This window comes from Notechis scutatus, unplaced genomic scaffold, assembly GCF_049901735.1.
Source record: "Notechis scutatus isolate UNSWTSFEM ecotype Mainland unplaced genomic scaffold, rNotScu1.2 NSCUSCF38, whole genome shotgun sequence".
Lineage (NCBI taxonomy): Eukaryota > Metazoa > Chordata > Lepidosauria > Squamata > Elapidae > Notechis > Notechis scutatus.
Window position 1 is genome coordinate 205,696 of NW_028263156.1, and position 17,426 is coordinate 223,121.

At 45.2% G+C, this 17,426-nt stretch overlaps 1 protein-coding gene across 1 annotated transcript; it reads right to left on the reverse strand.

Moving 5' to 3' along the window:
• Positions 1 to 5,907: 5,907 nt before the first annotated feature.
• Positions 5,908 to 16,027, reverse strand: LOC113432381 (zinc-alpha-2-glycoprotein-like). Its single transcript, XM_087948918.1, has 8 exons — positions 15,081 to 16,027; positions 13,593 to 13,834; positions 12,256 to 12,531; positions 11,487 to 11,719; positions 11,185 to 11,239; positions 10,697 to 10,762; positions 8,306 to 8,454; positions 5,908 to 7,072 (listed from the first exon to the last, which is right to left on the reverse strand). Exons 2-8 carry the CDS (start codon positions 13,702 to 13,704, stop codon positions 6,902 to 6,904), a joined length of 1,062 nt encoding a protein of 353 aa, XP_087805044.1. The 5' UTR covers positions 13,705 to 13,834; positions 15,081 to 16,027; the 3' UTR covers positions 5,908 to 6,901.
• Positions 16,028 to 17,426: the final 1,399 nt, after the last annotated feature.

The window sequence follows — 17,426 nt, forward strand, 5'->3', positions numbered from 1 at the left end:
ACATAAACAAACAAAAAATAAAAACATCAAGCTATCTTCCATAGGTGTACATACAGTGCGCCGGTTGGTTTAAAAATTGTTTTGTGCTTCCATTTCGTAGTCTTCAATTACAATTACATTACATATAATCTCATATTGTCAATCAAAAATTAAATACCTTAGTATCATTATTAATCAATCATTTGACTATACTTTTATTCATTCATGTTTTACAAGATAACCATAATTTACTTAATTTATTGTATAACAGTTCATATTATCATCCCAAATCTATCCTAAAATCATTTTGTAATAATAAGAAGTACATCTTTATATATCTATTATTTTCTAAAAATCTACATATTTCATTACTGTACTTTGTTGTCTAACCATAGATAGAAAAGATCCCAAATTTTATAAAATTGTTTATCCTCTTGTTCTCTAATTTCAAATGTCAATCTACTCATTTCAGCACATTCCAATATTTTGTTAATGATTTCCTCCTGTGATGGTATTTTCTCATTTTTCCAGTTTTTAGCAAATACAATCCTAGCCGCTGTTAATACATTTACAGTCAGGTATTTCAAGTCTTTACTATATATTTCAGGTAAAATTCCCAATAAAAATATCTCTGGTTTCAAGTCTATATGTTTTTTTGTCATTTTTTCCAAGCACATGTGGATTTTAGCCCAGTATTTTTACCATCCGCACAAGTCCACCACATATGGTAAAATGAGCCAGGTGTCTGATGACATTTCCAACATTTTTTGGATTTATTCTTGAACATTCTTGCTATTCTTGTCGGGGGGAAATGCCACCTGTATAACATCTTATACAAATTTTCTTTATATGCTGTTGACATTGTCATTTTATAATTTTGAGACCACAATTTTTGTCATTTCTCTAAATCAATCCCATATCCAAAATTCTTCCCCCAAGCAACCATAGTTTCTTTAACTTGTTCTTCTTCTAGTTTAATTTCTAATAGATATCCATACTTTTCTGTACGGTCATTACCATTCTTGTAGACCCGCACAGCGATTGGCCAAGACGCACGGCGAGCTGATTGGCCGAGCGAGCCGCACTGATTGGCCTGCCGCGAATCCCCCGCGATTGGTGGAAACTAATCGCGGGAGATTCAAAGCAGTGCCATTGGCCGCGGCCGCCGCGGCCAGAGAATAAAAGCCGCCGCTTTTCCCTTCGGAACCCGAGCCGATCTCGGGACTAATAAATGTGCTGAACTGAGTCACTGGTCCCCAAGTCTCCTTCATTGCGCCGGAAACGACACATACAATTTTTTAATTACCTTTTCATCAGTACCTGTCAAAATCTTATCTAAATCAGTCAGTTTATCATAGAAACCTTCTGTTTTAGAATCTTCATCATACCTTGAATGTATTTGCGCATATGAAAACCAATTCATCTTTATACCTTGTTCCTCTAGTTTTTGCATAGATTTAAGTTCACCCTTTTCATTCAGTATTTCACCATATCTAACTGTTTGTTCCTTTTTGTATGTTATAAGATACGAGAATGCTTCAATATTCGATAACCAGACTGGAATTTTCAAATAACATTGTCTTTTACTCTTCTCCCAATTTAACCACAGAGACTCCCGTATATAATGTCTTCTAAAATACCCCTGTGTTTTAGTTCCTTTGTACCATAAAAAAGCATGCCACCCCAACAACAAATCATGTCCTTCTAATGTCAACAATCTAGCATTTCTTAGTGTTATCCATTCCTTGACCCACATCAAATTTGTAGCTTGGTAGTACAATTCCCAATTAGGCAAACCAAATCCGCCTCTAATTCTAGCATCTTGCAAAAGTTTTAACTTTATTCTCGCTTTCTTACCTTGCCATATATATTTCAACACAATTTTATTTAAATCTTCAAAATAGTCTTTTCCGAGCTTAATTGGAATTGTTTGAAACAAATATAAAATTCTGGGTAATATATTCATCTTGATTGTTGAGATTCTCCCTATTAGTGAGAGTTGTAAGTTTTCCCATTTCGCCAAATCTAGCGCTATCTGCTGTTTAAGTTTAATATAATTATTCTCTTTTAATGTACTACATCTTGCTGTCAAATATATCCCCAAGTACTTGATCTTATTCGTGACTTGAATTTTCAATAGGTCTGCCAGTTCTTCCTTTTGTCTTAATAGCATATTCTTTGTCAAAATCTTTGTCTCTTATCTTTATTTATTTTCAAACCAGCCACCTTTCCATATGTCTCTACATGCCCAAGAGACCTCAGACGCTGCTTTGAACTCCTACATGAATTGTCTCAATAAAAGATTCCTTTTGATACGTTTGGTTTTCAGAAGTTCATTCTTTTTTTTTAATTTTTATTGGTTTTTAAAAACAAACATAAACAAACAAAAATAAAAACATCAAGCTATCTTCCATAGGTGTACATACAGTGCGCCGGTTGGTTTACAAAGTGTTTTGTGCTTCCATTTCGTAGTCTTCAATTACATAGCTTCAATTAGATAGTCTTCATTACATATAATCTCATATTGTCAATCAAAAATTAAATACCTTAGTATCATTATTAATCAATCATTTGACTATACTTTTATTCATTCATGTTTTACAAGATAACCATAATTTACTTAATTTATTGTATAACAGTTCATATTATCATCCCAAATCTATCCTAAAATCATTTTGTAATAAGAAGTACATCTTTATATATTTATTATTTTCTAAAAATCTACATATTTCATTACTGTACTTTGTTGTCTAACCATAGATAGAAAAGACCCCAAATTTTATAAAATTGTTTATCCTCTTGTTCTCTAATTTCAAATGTCAATCTACTCATTTCAGCACATTCCAATATTTTCTTAATGATTTCCTCCTGTGATGGTATTTTCTCATTTTTCCAGTTTTTAGCAAATACAATCCTAGCCGCTGTTAATACATTTACAGTCAGGTATTTCAAGTCTTTACTATATATTTCAGGTAAAATTCCCAATAAAAATATCTCTGGTTTCAAGTCTATATGTTTTTTTGTCATTTTTTCCAAGCACATGTGGATTTTAGCCCAGTATTTTTACCATCCGCACAAGTCCACCACATATGATAAAATGAGCCAGGTGTCTGATGACATTTCCAACATTTTTCGGATTTATTCTTGAACATTCTTGCTATTCTTGTCGGGGGGAAATGCCACCTATATAACATCTTATACAAATTTTCTTTATATGCTGTTGACATTGTCATTTTATAATTTTGAGACCACAATTTTTGTCATTTCTCTAAATCAATCCCATATCCAAAATTCTTCCCCCAAGCAACCATAGTTTCTTTAACTTGTTCTTCTTCTAGTTTAATTTCTAATAGATATCCATACTGTTCTGTACGGTCATTACCATTCTTGTCATCAGTACGAGCTGATTGGCCAAGCGCACTGATTCTGCGCAATCCCCGCGATTGGGGAAACTAATCGCGGAGTCAGTCAGCCCAGAGAATAAAGCGCCGCTTTTCGAACCGAGCGATCTCGGACTAATAAATGAGCTGAACTGAGTCACTGGTCAATCTCCTTTTAGACATACAACGACACATTACCTTTTCATCAGTACCTGTCAAAATCTTATCTAAATCAGTCAGTTTATCATGAAACCTTCTGTTTTAGAATCTTCATCATACCTTGAATGTATTTGCGCATATGAAAACCAATTCATCTTTATACCTTGTTCCTCTAGTTTTTGCATAGATTTAAGTTCACCCTTTTCATTCAGTATTTCACCATATCTAACTGTTTGTTCCTTTTTGTATGTTATAAGATACGAGAATGCTTCAATATTCGATAACCAGACTGGAATTTTCAAATAACATTGTCTTTTACTCTTCTCCCAATTTAACCACAGAGACTCCCGTATATAATGTCTTCTAAAATACCCCTGTGTTTTAGTTCCTTTGTACCATAAAAAAGCATGCCACCCCAACAACAAATCATGTCCTTCTAATGTCAACAATCTAGCATTTCTTAGTGTTATCCATTCCTTGACCCACATCAAATTTGTAGCTTGGTAGTACAATTCCCAATTAGGCAAACCAAATCCTCCTCTAATTCTAGCGTCTTGCAAAAGTTTTAACTTTATTCTCGCTTTCTTACCTTGCCATATATATTTCAACACAATTTTATTTAAATCTTCAAAATAGTCTTTTCCGAGCTTAATTGGAATTGTTTGAAACAAATATAAAATTCTGGGTAATATATTCATCTTGATTGTTGAGATTTTCCCTATTAGTGAGAGTTGTAAGTTTTCCCATTTCGCCAAATCTAGCGCTATCTGCTGTTTAAGTTTAATATAATTATTCTCTTTTAATGTACTACATCTTGCTGTCAAATATATCCCCAAGTACTTGATCTTATTCGTGATTGAATTTTCAATAGGTCTGCCAGTTCTTCCTTTTGTCTTAATAGCATATTCTTTGTCAAAATCTTTGTCTTATCTTTATTTATTTTCAAACCAGCCACCTTTCCATATGTCTCTATCTTTTCTATCATTTTTGATGCTGTTTCTAAAGAGTCTTCTAAAATGAAAACCAGATCATCCGCAAATGCTTGCAGCTTAAATTCTTCCTTTTTGATTTTCATTCCTTTTATATTCTTTTCATCTCTAATATTTCTGTTTAACACTCGCAAAGTTAACACAAACAACAAAGGTGATAGTGGGCACCCTTGTCTTGTTCCTTTTCTTATATTAATAGAGTCTGTCAGCTCTCCCTCTATCATTACTTTTGCCATTTGCTTATAGTATATAGCTTCTATTGCTTGGATGAATTTTCTAGCAAAACCCATTTGTTCCAACAGTAATAGCATGAATCGCCAATTCACATTATCAAATGCCTTCTGTGCATCTAGAAATATCAGAGCCATTTTTTTTCAGGATGTGCCTCGTAGTATTCCAAGGTGTCCAACATTATTCTCATATTGTCTTTAATTTGTCTCTTTGGCAGAAATCCATTTTGATCAGGATAGATAAAATTATTTAAATATTTTTTTAGTCTTTCTGCCAATATTGAAGCAAAGATTTTGTAATCTGTATTTAGTAAAGAAATGGGTCTATAGTTCTTAATTTGTAATTGGTCGCCCTCCTCTTTAGGAATAAGTGTAATATAGGCTTCTGACCATGATTTAGGTATCTTCTTCTTTAACATAACTTCATTCATAACATCTAGCAATGGAAGATTCAACGATTCTTGTAATGTTTTATAAAATTCTGCCAGGAGTCCATCTGGGCCTGGTGCCTTTCCATTATTTTGCTTCTTGAGTGCTTCAGTTAACTCCATCATCGTTATGTTGCTTTCTAACATTTTTTCAGCCTCTTTAGTTCATTCAGAAGTAAAGTTCATTCTTGTTAATGGAATGGGAAAAAGTTCTGTAGTCTGACACCTGGTGTGATACTTGTGAAAGATTGTTCACAACCCTAATAGCTATCAGACCTCTTTTTATATCATCGGCATCAACATTCATTAGAACGGAAGGAAATTGTAATTTCTTTGTAAACCCTTCAGGAAAGATGAGACGGATGGTGTGTATACATTTGATAAGCAAACACATAAATCAAGAACTGTACAGCAAGTTATCATCCAAATAGTTTAGCTTTTATTGCTGGTGTTTTTCCCCCCAAACATTAATAAAGTTACAAAACATAAAGAAGTATACAAAAAAGCAAAGGAAAAAAAAAAAGAAAGGGGCAGGGGAAAGCAACATTCAAGAATTCAAATAAAAAGGAAAAGCAGAAGGGCATGTTTCTGCAATGTGGACAAAGATCTTCCTGGCAACTTCTTGGGAATATGCTCAATGGTTTCTCATATGCCCGCAGTAACCATTCCCAAGACCCTGAGGTTCCCCCATCTCCATCCAGGCATCTCCCTAAGGGAACTTGCAAGGCCCTCGCTCCATTCCTTTGCCACGAGACTTTTCCTGGGGTTGCGAGTGGCAAAGCTGCAGAGAGCCTTCCTTCGTGTCTCTGCTGAACTGGAACCAGCTATGTGACCACCTCAGCCAGGCCCCCAAGACTCCTCCAGGGAGAAACAGTACAGGTGGAAGTCACAGTCAAGGAACATCACTTGGCCCTGGATCTGCTCCTCGCCTCCCTAATCTGGGGAGGGGGGAGGACACATAAGAAACCTCATCCTTTAATGAGATCTATGCTGACTGCAGCAAGAAGAAATACAAGGACAAGAATCGGGTTCTTTTGTAAAAGTCCCCAAACACAGCAAGGCTGGGAGGGGCTGCACAGGACCCCCCACTTATTGTTACTTATATTGACTTATATTGACTTACATCCCCTTCACAGTGCTTTACAGCTCTTTCTAAGCTGTTGACAGAGTCAGCATATTGTCCCCAACAATCTGGAGGATGGAAGGCTGAGTCAACCTTGAGCCGGTCAGGATCGAACTGCTGGCAGTCGGTGGAGTCAGCCTGCAATACTGCATTCTAATCACTGGGCCACCAGGGCTCTTAGGTAAGGTCATCAGAGCTAGAAGTGAGTGGGGTTTGCTCTCTTTTTAGATCCTAGTGACTTGCCCTGTCACTGTTGGCAGGGCTCTTCTTGGAGTTCCTTGATTAAGCTGTTGTTTAATGTTAGCTTCTTTGCCTGTATTGGTAATTGTTCAATTGGGATGCTGTTTACTTGGTTGCTGGTCTAGTGTTAACCTTGGTGTTTATTTTTGCTCATATAGATTGGTGGTTAAAAGGTACTTTTTGTTTCCTTTGGGTGTTTGGACTGTTTCTTTTAAGTTGGATGTAGATGTTGTTTATCTCTATGTGCCTGTTGATGGCCAATTTGTCCACAGTAAGTGCCAAACCTCCAGGAATTCTCTACTGTTTTCTGGATTTGGCTTGCTCACAGTTTCCCAGTTGAAACGATGGTTGAGTCTATCCCTATATTGTGAAATTAAGGAGTTTTCATCATGTCCTCTGACTGCCAGTTGGTGTTCACGGATGCGCTTGGGTGGCTCCCATCCCACGTTTTCCACCTTGCACTCCGCTTTTCTTGCCTGCACAATGGTGACACTGAGGCTCCTGGATCACTCCGACTCCTGTGCACTCCGTAGGATGCCTTGTGCTTCAAAGAGGGGGAAAATGGAGAAAGTCAACACCCCCATATGTATGGGGTGGGGGCCTGTTTCTTCTCTCCTCCCCTCAGCTCTCTCTTCCTCCCCACACTGCAGCCTCCCCAGGCAGGAGGGGAGCAGCCAAAGAGGAAGGAAGGATTGCAACCCCCCCTCTCCCATGCACAAAGAGCTGCTGGTGGGGGCTTCCTCACTGCTCCCCCAGGGTTCCTTATGCCTCCAGCTCATCAAGACCAAGGAGCCTTTTTTTGCCTGGATAGCCCCAGTTGACCTTTTCCTCTCCTCCTCCCCTCCAGTCCTTTTTTTATTTTTTATTTGATTTGACAATTGCTTGGAAGATAATAGGTATAAGAATAAACATGAGTATGAATGCAGGGATACAATCTTTCCTGGACAGAAATCCCCCATTTCCCCAGGGTGCCCTGACTCCTGCTGCTGGCTCCTTCCCCGTCTCCCTCTCCCTCCCTCCCTCTCTCCCTCCCTCCCTCTCCCTCTCTCCCTCCTTCTCTCCCTCCCTCCCTCTCCCACCCTCTTTCCCCCTCCCTCTGCCTCCCTCCCTCCCTCTCTATCTTCCTCCTCTCTCTCTCCCTCTCTCCTTCCCCTACCTCTCCTTCTCCCTCCCTCCCCCCCCCCTCCCTCCCTGCCTCTCTCTCCCTCCCTCTCTCCCTCCCTCTCCCTCCCTCTCTCCCACCCTCCCCTCTCTCTCTCTCTCTCTCACCCTCCTTCTCTCTCTCTCTCTCTCCTCTCCCTCCCTCCCTCCCTCTCCCTCTCCCTCCTTCTCTCCTTCCCTCTCTCTCCCTCTCCTCTCTCTCCTCTCCCTCCCTCCCTCCCTCCTTCTCTCCTCCCTCTCTCTCCCTCCCATTTCTTCTCCCTCCCTTCTCTCCCTCCCTCTCTCTCCCTCTCACTCTCTCCCTCTCCCTCCTCTCTCTCTCCCTTTTTCTCTCCTTCCCTCTCTCTCTCCTCTCCTCTCCCTCCTTCTCTCCCTCCCTCCCTCCCTCCCCTCTCCTGCCTAGGAGCTGAGGGGCCAGTGAGGCTGAGCTGAGCTGGATCTTCCACTGCAGACCAGCCCATCAGAGGAGCCCCCAGGAAGCCAACAATCCATGACTACCTTGGAAAAATGTAATTCCCCACCCCAACAACCTTGATGGTCTTGGTTCTTGGGTCTATTTGAAGCCTGGAGTTTTGTCTCTTCAAGAGCAGCAATAGCCGGAAACAGCCACACTCACCTCTGATGTTGATTTAGGCAACAAGGGAGATCGAATCTCATCTTCTGCTTCATTCTCGGGGGAAGAAGGACCTCTTTGTGAAGGAGCCTGATCATGGCAGATTGCCACTTCCTGATAGTGGTTATTTCCTCGTCTTCTCCCAAACCAGCCTGACAGGTGGCAAAAAGAGAAGACAGCTAGTTTATTTGGGGGTGGGGGGGAGAGCTCCTGCCTGAGCTGGAGAAGGATTTATTCTGAACACCTGCAATGAACTGCCATCAATGGCCCGACAAAAATGATTTCAAACCACCCACAATCTTCTTGGCACCAGACAGATGGTATTTCCTCATATACTCTGGACTCAGAAGTTCTTGATTCCACTGTCATAACATTTGTGACCCAATCTTAAGCTACCCAGATCTAAGAAGGAGCAACTTTTGGCTGATCTTGAAAGTCTAATCTGGGCCTGGCTGGGTCACAGAATCACAAACAAGTCAAAAGAACCATCCTGGAAGGAAATGGCAAAGCGCTTCCAAAATCTTGCTGAGAAAATTACCAGGAAGTGCTGAGATGCACTTGGTGAAACTCAGTTGAGGAGACAAGTCCTGCATCCTCCCTCCCTCTCGGGTCTCTTGCTCTGAGTAGGAGGAGAAGGAGCAAGAGGAACAGGAGGAGGAGGAGGAACAGGAACAGGAAGAACAGGAAGAACAGGAGGAGGAGGAGGAGGAGGAGGAGGAGGAGGAGGAGGAGGAGGAGGAGGAGGAGGAGGAGGAGGAGGAGGAGGAGGAGAGAAGAAGAAGAAGAAGAAGAAGAAGAAGAAGAAGAAGAAGAAGAAGAAGAAGAAGAAGAAGAAGAAGAAGAAGAAGAAGAAGAAGAAGAAGAAGAAGAAGAAGAAGAAGAAGAAGAAGAAGAAGAAGAAGAAGAAGAAGAAGAAGAAGAAGAAGAAGAAGAAGAAGAAGAAGAAGAAGAAGAAGAAGAAGAAGAAGAAGAAGAAGCTTCCCCCACTGGACCTTCCTCCCTGCTCCTGCCTGTCCTCAGGTTTTCCCTCCATGGATCTCCCCTTCCATCAGAGCTTCCCTTTGCCAGGTGGCAAATGGATCTTCTTGAGGGACAGCATTATGGGTTTTCCAGCTCTCCCCAGAACACTTAAGGGAATTTCCCTTGGACTCCTGAGCTGCTGATATTTGCTCCTCTGAAGGAGGTGGATTGAGGCCAAAGAGTTTAATACCACAGACAATACTGCTACCCTTCAAAAAGATCTCGACTATGTATCTGAATGGTCAAACAAATGGCAACTTCAAATCTCAACAAATAAATGCTCTGTCTTGCATATTGGCAAAAAAAATCAGAAAATAAAATACAAGCTGAATAATCAAGATCTTGTTGATGACCCAAGCTCTGTAAAGGACCTTGGAATACTCACCTCTAATGATCTAAGTGCTAGAGCCCACTGCAACTACATAGCCAAAAAGGCATTAAGAGTTGTTAACCTAATCCTACGTAGCTTTTTCTCTGGTAATATCACACTACTAACCAGAGCATACAAAACATTTGCTAGACCAATACTCGAATACAGTTCATCAGTCTGGAACCCTCATTACGTATCTGATATTAGCACAATTGAGAAAGTCCAGAAATATTTCACAAGGAGAGTTCTCCACTCTTCTACTCGTTGTAGAATACCTTATGCCATCAGACTTGAAATTCTAGAACTAGAAAACCTTGAATTACGCCGTCTTCGGTCTGACTTAAGCATGGTATATAAAATCATACATTGCAATGTCCTACCTGTCAATGAATACTTCAGCTTCAACCATAACAACACAAGAGCACACAATAGATACAAACTCAAAGTAAACCGCACCAAACTTGATTGCAGGAAATACGACTTCAGCAACAGAGTGGTCAACGTCTGGAATACTCTACCCGACTCTGTAGTCTCTTCCCCAAACCCCAAAAACTTTAACCTTAGACTGTCTACTATTGACCTCACCCCCTTCCTAAGAGGTCTGTAGGGGGCGTGCATAAGCGCACCAACGTGCCTACCGTCCCTGTCCTATTGTTTCTCTTATTCTTTTATTTTTCTTATATGTACCCATTTCATGTATTCACAACTATGTATACGCTTATACTTATTATCTTGTAAACAATTGGCAAATCAAATAAATAAAATAAATAAATAAATAAATACCTCCCAGAGAACAGGAATATATTGAGTTTTGCAGGAAGTGGAATAATAGCTGCATAGTTTCTTCTTCCTTTCTGGCCTATGTTCTAAATGCTGTTTGTGGGGGAGGGTCTCATGGGGGTCCTGGCTGCAACCCTCAGAGAGCCTTTCTCCCATCCACACCAGCTCAGTCAACACAGAAGGACCCAGGGGTGGGTGTTGGAGGGTGTGTTTGTTTCACTTACATATCAGGAAGGGAATCGCAACTACTGGGAGTAAGCCTGCTACAATTACCACAGGAATCAGCCACCCTGGAGATAAAGAAGGAGAAAGATGGTTCCGATCATTAGACAGATCCAGAGTTCCCTGAAGTGGAGATGCTGAACAGTGGAAGCCTTTCCCAACCTTCATTGGCCTCTAGGAAGTGCCCCCACCTGAAGGAAGCCCCTCCCCTCCAAGGCTAAAGAGGGAGGAGGGAATGGCCTTGAAGGGCAGAAGGAGGAGCCACAAGCAAACATCTCATATATCTTCATATCTTCATACTGTTGCTATTGAATTACCATTTCCAACTCTTCTGACAGAAACCACTTCTCTCCCATTGCTAAATGCAGAACCTTTCCTGCTCTTCATCTGAAAACATGAGATGTTGCAGAAGAAAACTACCCCCCGCCCCCACACACACAGATTTTCAAACATTTCTCTAAAATCTACTTCTACCCTCTCAGCCTCTCACCTCTTTCCTCCTTGAAAGCCAAGTCCAAGGGCTCCTGCAAGCCCTCGTGCTCCAGGTCAGGGGTCCCCAACCACCGGTCCGTGGAACAAGTCCTACCGGGCCGCTGGTTTGCTAGGCGCCGCCATCTTGGTTTGATGAAAAAGTGCTTCCGGTGAGCTTTTCCAGATAGAAAGCTCACCGGAAGCACTTTTTCATCAAAACAAGATGGTGGCGCCCAGCTGATGCCGGTACCGGGCCGCGGCATAAAAAAGGTTGGGGATACCGGGCCGCGGCATAAAAAAGGTTGGGGATCACTGCTCCAGGTGACACCGAAAACGGTCCCTCTCCTTGGGGTTGATCTCAATGCTGAGCTGGACATAATAGGTCCCATCTGAGTTGGGGGCCACGTTCCTATGGAAGGTCTCGTGTTCCCAGATCTCTCCGTCCCTCCTCCAGGTGGCCTGGATCTCCTTGGGGTAGAAGCCAAAGGCCTGGCAAATGAGGATCTCCAAGTTTTCATCCACCACCTTGCGGGTCACCTTCCCCACTGGGGGCTCTGCAGAAACAGCCAAAATGGGATTCCTGGGATTTTGAGGGTTTCTGGCCAGGCGATTGAAGTAGCAAGACCTCACCTGGCCATCCTCTCCCACGGCTCTCTTTCAGCCTGTGGGAGCCCCCAAAACGGGCCATCGGAGCTCTTTAGGTTTTTTTTTTAACAGGATACATGGAATTTGGGGTGAGGCTCTCACACTGGCCAACATAATCCCCAGTTTGGGAGATTGATTCAATTTTAAACTCCCAAATTGAAGTTGTTCCGGTTGTTCAGATGGAAATCAGGAACAGACTGATAATTTCCTTCCCACCCCAACACAGGACATCCATTTCTTTTACTTTGCAAGACTTTCCCAGGGAAATAGAAGGAGACCTTCTGCATATGGATTCCTTGCTCACTTTATTATTATTTTTAAAAAGTACTTACACTGGGGGTCATTGAAGATTATTTTCTTTCTGTAATGCAATCTGGGATACTTCCTGACCCTTTTCTGTCCATATTTTAAAAGGCAGCTTGCCCGCCCCCCCTTTGCCACTCACCTGTCGTCTCCTGAGTCTTGTTCTTGTAGGACAGGTATCTCTGCAGCCACTCAATGCAGGTCTCCTCCAGGAAGAATTTGTTTCTCTCGGACCAACCAGGATCCTTGTCCCACTCCTCCTTGGTCTTCCAGGCATGGGGCTGAGCTGCCACCCAGGTGAGGGTCTCCTTGTCGAAGCTGATGAAGTCCCTCCCATCGTAGCCGTAGCGGAAAAACCCTCCTGTGCTCCTGTCTTCCCGGAGCTCACAGCCCAAAACCGCCTGCCAAGTGTGAGGCCCTGAAGGAGACCCAGGGGGGTGGGGGTGAAGGAAAGAGGTCCAGGGTTCCTCTCCCCAGTCCCAGGGGTCCCCAACCTTCTGGACCTCAGGGACCACTAAATTCGTAAGTTTTAATCCCGCGGACCACTAATATGAGCTGCCTAATGACCAGCTGGGTGGGCGTAGCTAGGTGGTCATGTGACTGGGTGGGCGTGGCCAACTCAATGTCATGTCCAAGGGGGAGTGCCTCACCTGCCTCTACTCTCCCACCCCCGCCCAGACCCTCCTCGCCTGCCCGCTGGGCTCCTTAGGGCCCCAACAGGAAGCAGGGGTTGGAGCTAAGAAAGAGTTGGCCAAATAGCCGGGTCTGTTCAAATTGACTCTGACCGAGAAGGAGGCTCAGCAGAAGCACCTCACTGAGGACTAGGAGCAGAGGCTTTCCAAGCAGAGGAAAGACCTGTGGGAGTGCAAGGCCAGATATCGGCACCTGGGATGGTCAGCCAGTTCCAGGCCATGATGCAGTCCCACTGGAACGAGGCCCTCCGGCTCTTCACCACCAGCGGCCCTTCCCTCCAGCCTTCGCCCAAAACCCCACACCAGGAGGCTGAAGCAGACCGCAAGTTGGAATTTCTGCCCCCCTCTGACCAGCACAAAAAGACCCCAAACTGGGAGACTCTCTGCAGCAACACAACCCTTCATTGCACATATCCAGCGTAGTTTGAGGGCCCCTGATTGAGTGCAATATAAACAATGCAAATGATTTTTTTTCTGTGGACCAACAAAATTTTCTTGAGGACCACCATTTGGTGACTCCTGCCCTAGACAGCATTAGAGTCTATATACCCCCCTTCCCACCTGGGAAGAGGAACCCAATTTCTCCTTTATCACGCAAGGAGAAACGTCTTTTACTTCCATTAATCCTGTTTGGCTGCTCTCAGGCCATGTAGAATTCCTAAGTGAGGGAGAAAATCAGGGGTTTGTGTGTGTGTGTGTGTTTTGTCTTCCCTTTTCAGGCAAGAAAATCTCACCACTACGTCCCCTGCAACCCTGGGAGACCAAAGGAGGCACTGCCTCCGCTCACCTCCAGCCAGGAGGTCCCGTTTGGATAACTTCAGCTCGGTCCTGAAGACCCACTCCGGAGAAAGAAAGGCCTCCTTCTCCCCGTCCTCCATCCAGGGCACCAGGGGCGCCATCTTCCCCTGAGGCTGTCAAAGCGAGCGATGGGCTGGTTGTCCAGGTAGCTCCTAATGGAGAACTGAGGTGGCCCCCGGCTGGGCTCTGGCAAGTGCAGGTAGAAGTAGCTCAGGGAGTGTGAGAGGGAGCCTGGAGAGGGAGGAGGGAGAAGGGCAGCATTGATTGGGGGGGGGGTTGCAGTTTGCCCTGCAGCTCCATCCCCTCCAACATCTGTTTTTTTTAAAAAAATAAATAAATATTTTATTACTAAGAAAACAGTTAAAAACAATGAACTTAGTGAAGTTGGCTTGACATAACAGTTTGGTCAGCATCGCATAAATAGATATTTCCCTGTATACAATTGTTCAAATATATACATGTTGTGGCTCCGATTCCTGAGCCTGTGCTGTTAGAGGAAGAGGACTTGGAAGATGAGGAGGAGGAACTGGGAATGCCTTCCTCCCCAGGACCTTCCTCTTTGGCAATGCCTTCCTCCCTGATAATGCCTCAGGTTCCATCAGACAACCGAGAGGAACAGCCTGAGATTAATCAGGAGGAAGGCATGTCGGAGCAGCCCCTGAAAGGGAGAGAAGAGGAAGAGTATTGGCTCGACTCCAAGCAGCATCCTAGGAAGAAACGTGAGCATCAAGGTAAGAGGCGTGGGAGGGTCAGAGAGTGAGCTGAGTCATTGAGCCACACCCCACAGGGGATAAAAGTGGCTGTGTTGTCGGCTGGAACTTTGTAAACCTTGCATAAAGTTTAATCCTGCTTCAGGTTTTCTTTGTGAATGATTTTTGTGGTCGGCCTTGTAATTTTCTGTAAGTAGCTTTTTACTTGTTCTCAGTTCGGACTTGGCAGGCAGAGCATGTTGGAATGCCAAGGACATTATCAGTTCCAAAGAATTAACTCTGTGAAGTCCGAGTCAGCTTGCCTGCCTGTGTTTGTGTGAGTTTGTACTCTTTCACCTTTTGGGAAAGAAGGAAGGTGAGACAGAACATATACATATATACATTTGTTTGCTCCTGTATTACCTTTTCCAGAATCATTGGTCCTATTTTAATCTCATACCCTCAATACCCTCCCAGCAATTCTTTTCCCAACTTTAGACCTTCCTTTCTCCCCCACCAGTGATAGAATCGATCCCAAATGAGGAAATAGGCTGACGGTCCAACATCTTAAAGTCACACTGCACATTTAGATAAGAGGCAGGCCACAAGATCTGAGCGGCTCCCCAGAGAGGAAACCCTTCCAAGCGAGGAGAATGTTTGCCAGTCAAGGTGCGGCTGGATGGACGGAGCTGCTGGCCCCTTGCCCAGGCAGCAGAAGGAAGGGCCCGGAGAAGGACAGGAGGGCTGAGCTCTGACTCCTCTCTTTTCACTCTTCCCTGCAAACTCACCGCGAAAAGCCCCAAGCATGAAGGCCCCCAGCGCCGCTCCTAAGAGCCAGAGAGGCGCCCCGTGTAGCAGCATCGCCCTCCAACCACGGGCGCCTTTGCACCGGCAACCGAAGAGGCCATCTGCCCGCTAAGGAGGAGGCGCTTATGCGCTGCTCCCGGTTGGGTCCCGTCGGGATCCGCAAAAAAAGTCCAACTCTGCCCAAATTCTCTGGGTCCGAGGAAGAAGAGAGGAAACGGCGCTGCTCCCTTGCCGTCTCCGGGGTTCCTGGAGAGAGGGGGGGGAGAGAGAGAATGAGAGGGAGGGGGAGAGAGAGGGAAAGGGAGAGAAAGAGAAGGGAAGGAAGGAAGGAAGGAAAGGAAGGAAGGAAGGAAGAAAGGAAGAAAGGAAGGAAGGAAGGAAGGAAGGAAGGAAGGAAGGAAGGAAAGGAAAGGGAAGTAAAGGAAGGAAGGAAGGAAGGGAAGGAAGGAAGGAAGGATGGAAGGAAGGAAAGAAGGAAAGGAAGGAGGGGAAGGGAAGGAAGGGAAGGATGGAAGGAAGGAGGGAAAGGGAAGGAAAGAAGGAAGGGAAGGAAGGAAGGAGGGAGGGAGGGAAAGGGAAGGGAAAGGAGGGAGGGAGGGAAAGGGAAGGGAGGGAGGGAGGGAAAGGGAAAGGAGGGAGGGAGGGGTCCTAGGAGACGCTGCCCCCAACAGGTAGGCTAGCGTTGAAGCATCCTGGCCACGCCGGTTGTGTGAACGCAGCCACCGCGATGCCCTCCTTGCTGATTCTCCTGGTGAGGCTCTCCGATCGATCCCCCTTCGCCCTCCAGGCCTTTGGGGGAACCTTTGGGCAGAGGGGGGCGGTCGATGATCTGAAGGGGGTCGCCGCCTGTTTGGGTAGCGTCCGGCCCAGACCTCGCTCCCTTCCGCCAAGGAGCCGCGCTCTTTTCCTTCACTACTTCTTACCCTCCGCAGCCCCCGGGCGCCTAACGAGCATTTGCACCTGTAACTGCTGGCTCCTTTGCTCCGCCTATGGCAGCGCCCGGTCTCTGCCCTCGCCCCGAACCTTCGGCCCTTCTCCCCGCCCCCTCAGAGCTCCTCTGAAGGTGACCGACCGCATAAAAGCTGCGGGTTTGCCTGGGCGCTGTAATAAAAGTTTGCTTTCCACGCCCATAAGAGGCGCAACGGGGTTGGAAGCCAAGCAGATCCTGGACGGTGTGTGTGTGTGTGGCTATGGCAGAGGATTTAGGAAAGCAGCCCCACATCTGGGCCTCTGCCTGCCCCCTCCCCTCACTTTCCCCCTCCGACCCCCCAGCCAGAGTCCCTTGAAGGGAAGGCCCTGAGGACACTTGTATCCCAGGCTCTCTTAACTGCCAGCTGCTCTTTCTGCACAGTCTTCCAGGGGGAGCCCAAGGGACAGCGCCCTGCAGTACTCTAGCACATTGGTCGCCAATCAGTGGGCCAGGGACCACTGGTGGCCCACAAGAAAATTTTGGTGGTCTGCAGAGAAATGTCACCCCCAAAAGCAATTAATCCAAGCTGCGCAGGAACACAAGGCTGCGCCGCCCACATGGCCGGCCCGTGGGAACACAAGGTTTGCGTCACTTGCATTGCAAACAACATGAGGTAGTGAGGGGAGGGGGGAAAGGGCAGAAGGCGGGAACTTGCCCCACTCACCCCATGTACCTCGCCTGGCCACTGGGTTGCTTCTTTCCTCTTCTTTCTTCTGCTTTTGGCTGCATGCAAGGAAAGCAGCAAAAGTCTTTCTTTCTCTCCCCCAAACTCCTCCAGAAATGAGTCTTTGGGACCCTCCAAGGCCTCCTGCTCCAAAAGGCTGCGCACGTGCGACAGGTCTCACAAAGACTCATTTCTGGCGGAGTTTGGGGGAGCGAAAGAAAGACTTCTGCTGCTTCTGCTGCTTTCCTTGCATGAAGCCAAAAGTCTCTCTCCTCCCTGCCCCCAGAACCTAGCTGGAGACAGTATTCTGTGATCGAAAATAAAGAATGATCGATCAGTAGGAAAACGGGGTGGGGAATTTTCCTGAAGACATTTTTAGGGGATTTTCCCAGGGTCTCTGGTCTGTGGAATTTAAAAGGATGAGTAGGATGGTCCCTGAGGTCCAAAAGGTTGGCGACCCCTGTTCTAGCATGAGAACGGCTGTGGGAGTCTCGCTCAATGACAGAGGGGCAGGTGGGGTAGCAGCCAAATGTGATCCAAAGGATTCCTGGCCAGGATTTCAAGGCCTCTCCTCCAGGAGGACTTCAGTGGCTCTGAGGGTGGGAGGGAGCAGTTTTCAATGCAGAGAAGAGTCTAAGCCCCTCCCCCAATTGGCCCATACAGCCTCACTGCAAATTTTATTCTTCTGTTATT

Excerpts from the sequence above, each read along its gene's own strand:
- LOC113432381 (XM_087948918.1), bottom strand. The coding sequence starts at position 13,704 with ATGGCGCCCCTGGTGCCCTGGATGGAGGACGGGGAGAAGGAGGCCTTT. Across the intron at positions 12,532-13,592 it reads ACGGGACCTCCTGGCTGGAG|GGCCTCACACTTGGCAGGCG; the intron begins GTGAGCGGAGGC and ends GGTCTCCTTCAG. Across the intron at positions 11,240-11,486 it reads GGGACCGTTTTCGGTGTCAC|CTGGAGCACGAGGGCTTGCA; the intron begins CTGGAGCAGTGA and ends GGGACCCCTGAC.